General features: G+C 41.0%; 1 protein-coding gene across 1 annotated transcript; it reads left to right on the forward strand.

Moving 5' to 3' along the window:
* Nucleotides 1–2,573: 2,573 nt before the first annotated feature.
* On the forward strand, nucleotides 2,574–3,822 carry LOC123393891 (hsc70-interacting protein). Its single transcript, XM_045087158.1, has one exon. The coding sequence runs from the start codon at nucleotides 2,676–2,678 to the stop codon at nucleotides 3,783–3,785; it is 1,110 nt and encodes a 369-aa protein (XP_044943093.1). The 5' UTR covers nucleotides 2,574–2,675; the 3' UTR covers nucleotides 3,786–3,822.
* The last annotated feature ends 1,619 nt before the right edge of the window (nucleotides 3,823–5,441 follow it).

Here is a 5,441-nt window from a genome sequence, read left to right on the forward strand (position 1 = left end):
ACTGGTGTGGTCACCTACAGTGACATCTGCTGGTGCTTCCCGACAGCTATTTTAGGTCTGTGATTTTCAAACTGCTATTTTGAAAGTGGGCCATGCAATCAAGTTAGTGAGTCCAACTAGCATTCAAAAGAAAGAGAAAATCACATAGAACAGAAAATTTCAGATTACATAACCAGTAGTAAAGGTAAGTCCTGTTGTGTGAACTTTTTGTTTGATTTTTTTTAATATACATATGTGTTCTGACATAACCTATCTCTCTTACTGTGCTCACAAATGTTAGAAAGCTGCCATCCACAGTGTAACCTTTCTCAGCCTATCTAGACTTCTATAGTTCCTCTTGAGCAACCAGTGTGTAATAGGGAAGTTCCCATCATGGTGGGGCCAGAATTTCAGACCATGGATGTGGGGTTCCCACCTTTGCAGCCTGGTCCTCTTGCTTATGTCTCTGTTATAACTGCACAGAGTGTCTAGGCTGTGTGTCTCCTCACATGAAAGCACATTCATTCTTTTTAGAAGAGTGCATTCCACCCCAATAGTCAACAGGGCTGTTTGGAGTCTAGCTGGGGTGATGGGACCATGGACCAACCTGTGGTCCTTTGTGGGTCCCGAGCTTCAGTGACCCTGTGGCACTTTGGACCCCAATGCCTTGGATTACACGACTGCACCATCAGCAATGCCCTTCTCTCCATCCCTGCTTACTCTGTTCTAGTTTCCTTCAAGATCCTGTCCGGTGCTATTTTCTCCATGGAACCATCCCTCTTTTCCTCAGCGTAAAGTGATTTCTCATGTAGTTGCTATGCTCTCTTGATGTCTGAACTTGGTTCAGACTGGGCACAAGCAAAGAGGAGGATTAGCTCAAATAATTAAAAGTTCAAGAATGGTTTGGATCCACAAACTAAATCCACCATCAGAGTTCAGTCTTTCACTTTCTCTCTTTCTCCTTGTCCCCCATTCCCTTGCTTTTCTCTATGTTGGCTTAATTTTTGAATATACACTTCTTTCATGGTGGCAAAATGTCTTCTGGAAGCTCAACGATTTGACCCTACTAAAAGTTCCAAGAATCTGTCCCATGGCCTAACTTAGCTTATGGATTCAGCACCGAATCAATCACTGTAGTCATGAGGTTAGAATTCACTCATTGGCCAGTCTCACATCACATATTCACTCCTGGAGACTGGCCAGCCAACTTGTGGAGAACAGCTACATGGAGTATAGAAAAGGGACCGTCCCTCAAATGAATATTGAAAGTGCTGTCACCTGAAAGAGGGGAATGACAAAGTAGATAAAAACACCAGTGTCCTTGTCAAATTGTAATCTGTACAGTAAAAATGTGAATGACTTAGTATGTTTTTGTGTGTGACTACCTTACCAATGTGACAATGAATCACTTGAGGTAAAAACGTGAGGCAAGTCAGATTAACATGTCAATTCTTACTGAGTAAGCTAACTTATTCAATGGTTTTACCTATTTTGGGCCTCTCCATGATTTGTTTTCCCTCAGGATTCTATTTCCATCTCCCACAAACCAATTCTTACAGGACACTGATTAATTCATCAGTTTAGAAAATCTATAACAATGGTAGAAATATTGAACTCATTCTTTGGTTTGTTTTTGTTTTTTGGGTGTGTTTTTTTTTTTTTTTCTCCATCGATTTTGGCCAAATATTTTAAACACCATAGAAACTCAAAATCTATGAAAGAAGACTAATGTATACTCTGAGGAGTATACGTTTCTGCGTTAGCTCATTCTTTCCTAGGAAAGAAAATGTTTTTAAAGAGAAACATATTAACACATCTGGTGTGATTTTCTAGTTACCCAGTTTAAGCCACACACACACACACACACACAAAAGTGGCATCATCTGTTTTTCTTTTATACGTTTTGAAACATGAGCCTCCGAAAGCTATTTCCTAACATATGTCAATTTAACATCTGCCAGCTCCTAACTGATAGCCAGAAACAGCCGCGCTGGCAGCATTTGCGAGAGTGCCAAGGTATTTTCGATTAGAACTGTCTTCACTTTGGAGTTGTCAGTAATATTTTTACTCTAGGGGTAGCCAATTTCCCTAACTTGAAGGAGACACGTGAATAAGAAGCACAGAGCAGGAGGAATAAAGAAGATGATGTCTTTACAGTTATGTGGAAATACAGCAGAGAAAGTTCCCCCCCAAAAGTATTAGATGAGAAAGCCAATATCATAAGTCACAGATTCAACTGCTTCTTCCAGAGGAAAAGCAGGCTTCAAAATACCACATCTTCATTTCTCTTTGTTATTCAATATCAAGAGTGTTTGCAAACAGAATTTAGATGCATTAACCCAACCACATCCGAAGCTTCTTTTATATCTCTTCTCTTTTTTAATCCTTTGATGGAATTTAAAGTGCATCAGCGAGCTTCACTTTCTGTCTAGAAATTCATAACAGAATGATATTTTGGCATTTACTTTGAAAGAGGTGGCCTACGTATCGGTCGTAGGAGAGATCAATATTTTTACCTGCCCTAAGATAATCTGGTACTGAATTTAGTAGTTCAACAATTTTAAGACCTAGCAATTCGAGTCTGTTCTGCCTCGCGGCAGCCGCCCCCTTCTACACGATCACGCTGAGCTAGTACCCGCGCCTGGAATCGGGTCACAACCCCAGCCGCGCCTGCCGCCTGCCACTGCCTCTGGACCATGGACCCCCGCAAAGTGAGCGAGCTTCGGGCTTTCGTGAAAATGTGTAAGCAGGATCCGAGCGTTCTGCACACCGAGGAAATGCGTTTCCTGCGGGAGTGGGTGGAGAGCATGGGGGGTAAAATACCACCTGCCACTCATAAAACTAAATCAGAAGACAGTATCAAGGAAGAAAAACCAGATAGTAAGAAGGCGGAGGAAAACATAAAGACAGATGAACCATCAAGTGAGGAGAGTGATCTAGAAATTGACAATGAAGGTGTGATTGAACCAGATACCGATGCCCCTCAAGAAATGGGAGATGAAAATGCAGAGATAACCGAGGAAATGATGGATCAGGCAAATGATAAAAAAGTGGCTGCCATTGATGCCCTAAATGATGGTGAACTACAGAAAGCCATTGACTTGTTCACAGATGCCATCAAACTAAATCCTCGCTTGGCCATTCTGTATGCCAAGAGAGCCAGTGTCTTCATCAAATTACAGAAGCCAAATGCTGCCATTCGAGACTGTGACAGAGCTATTGAAATAAATCCTGATTCAGCTCAGCCTTATAAGTGGCGCGGGAAAGCACATAGACTTCTGGGCCATTGGGAAGAAGCAGCACATGATCTTGCCCTTGCTTGCAAACTGGATTATGATGAAGATGCTAGTGCGATGCTGAAAGAAGTTCAACCGAGGGCCCAGAAAATTGCTGAACATCGGAGAAAATACGAGCGAAAACGTGAAGAGCGAGAGATCAAAGAAAGAATAGAAAGGGTTAAGAAGGCTCGGGAAGAACACGAGAGAGCCCAGAGGGAGGAAGAAGCCAGACGACAATCAGGAGCTCAGTATGGCTCTTTCCCAGGTGGCTTTCCTGGGGGAATGCCGGGTAATTTTCCTGGAGGAATGCCTGGAATGGCAGGGGGGATGCCTGGAATGGCAGGAATGCCTGGGCTCAATGAAATTCTTAGTGATCCGGAAGTTCTTGCAGCCATGCAGGATCCAGAAGTTATGGTGGCCTTCCAGGATGTGGCCCAGAACCCAGCGAATATGTCAAAATATCAGAGCAACCCAAAGGTTATGAATCTCATCAGTAAATTGTCAGCCAAATTTGGAGGTCAAGCATAATGCCCTTCTGACAAATAAAGCCCTTGCTGAAGGAAAAGCAACTTCGATCACCTAATGGATGTCGCAATAATACAAACCAGTGTACCTCCGACCTTCTCATGAAGAAAGCTGGGGTGCTGTGAAGAGAATCCCTACCCCTCTGCTCCCCATGCAACTGAAACATTCTATAATGGTTTGCCATTAGGGTATTCATTCAGATAATGTTTTCCTACTGGGAACTACAAACTTTAAACACTTTTTAAACCTTAAAAATATTTAAAAACATATTAAAAGGGTGTGTTAGTCCCTAAAAAAAAAAAAAAAAAAAAAAAAAAAAAAAAGACCTAGCAATTCAGGACCTCCCAATTATTAGTGTAATTTCTTCCCTTCATTCTCCCCACCCCAGTAACATTATTGCATTTCGTTTCATTGGATTTTAAAGGAGAGGCATCACTGTGGGCTCATAAAGGTCAAGGCTATCTGTAGGTCATATTATATGTGACAGATCCATCTCTGTCAATCCATATACTAAGTGTGGAATAAATGAACCAATCCTGTCCTGAAATTATGAGATCCAACATTTGCTCTTAGAGTCCTCAAATTTGGGCATCTTAGATAGTCTTACATAAGTTATAAAAATATCAAATTGACTTTGATAAAGAAAGAAGAAATGAGTTCTCAGGATTGGACTTTCATAGGAGAACTTCAGTGGTAGTTCTCTCTAAATAAATGTGGGAACTCACATGTACTCTATACCTAATACTATTTATGGTATTGGCCACTTACTAACTTCAGTGAAGATAATGGTTTTTAATATAAATGTAAGAGTAGTGGAAAGAGAAGGAACTTGGAGGCTAACTTTGAGTTGAAATCTTAGATCCACTCCTTACACAGTTATTTAACCTTGATTTCCTTGTCTTCAAAACAGATATAACAATACTACCATGGAAGCCTATTGTAACACATTGAGTATGACAATTAAAAAAAAAAAAAAAAGCTTAGCAAAGTGTTTGTTCCTTGAGGTCCTACACTAAGTGATAGTGACTATGATCCTTGTTAAAACTGTTCTGATATTATATAGTACAGAGAACAGACTTAGTTACGTATAACTGAAACCCTTTAAAGCTTTGTAAGTAAAGCCAAACTCTACCCACTGCTATGTTAGTCACCTAGCAGAGTAGTAAATTGTGCTCCTTTTCTATCATACATTCAGCATCTCAATTTTTGCCATGGCTATGAGGAAACAGCTCTAATAAAAGTCATGCCGTGAGGGGCGCCTGGGTGGCTCGGTGGGTTGGGCTGCTGCCTTCGGCTCGGGTCATGATCTCGGGGTCCTGGGATCGAGTCCCGCGTCGGGCTCTCTGCTCAGCGGGGAACCTGCTTCCCTTCCTCTCTCTCTGCCTGCCTCTCTGTCTACTTGTGATCTCTCTCTGTCAAATAAATAAATAAAATCTTTAAAAAAAAAAAAAAAAAAAAAAAAAAAAAAAAAAAAAAGTCATGCCGTGAGGCCTGTAAGACAGACACACATAGCTTTAATGGTAATGAGGTATGAGACACATTTAGTATTTCAAACCAGGTTTCCCCTGTTGAAATTATACCTTCCCAATCTATGATATATTATTCTACAGACTCAAGTGTATATTTGCATTTTGTAAATCGCAGAGACTTAGCACAAAT

The sequence above is a fragment of the Mustela putorius genome, unplaced genomic scaffold (genome assembly GCF_011764305.1).
Source record: "Mustela putorius furo isolate JIRA1106 unplaced genomic scaffold, ASM1176430v1.1 tig00001063_pilon_pilon_pilon, whole genome shotgun sequence".
Lineage (NCBI taxonomy): Eukaryota > Metazoa > Chordata > Mammalia > Carnivora > Mustelidae > Mustela > Mustela putorius.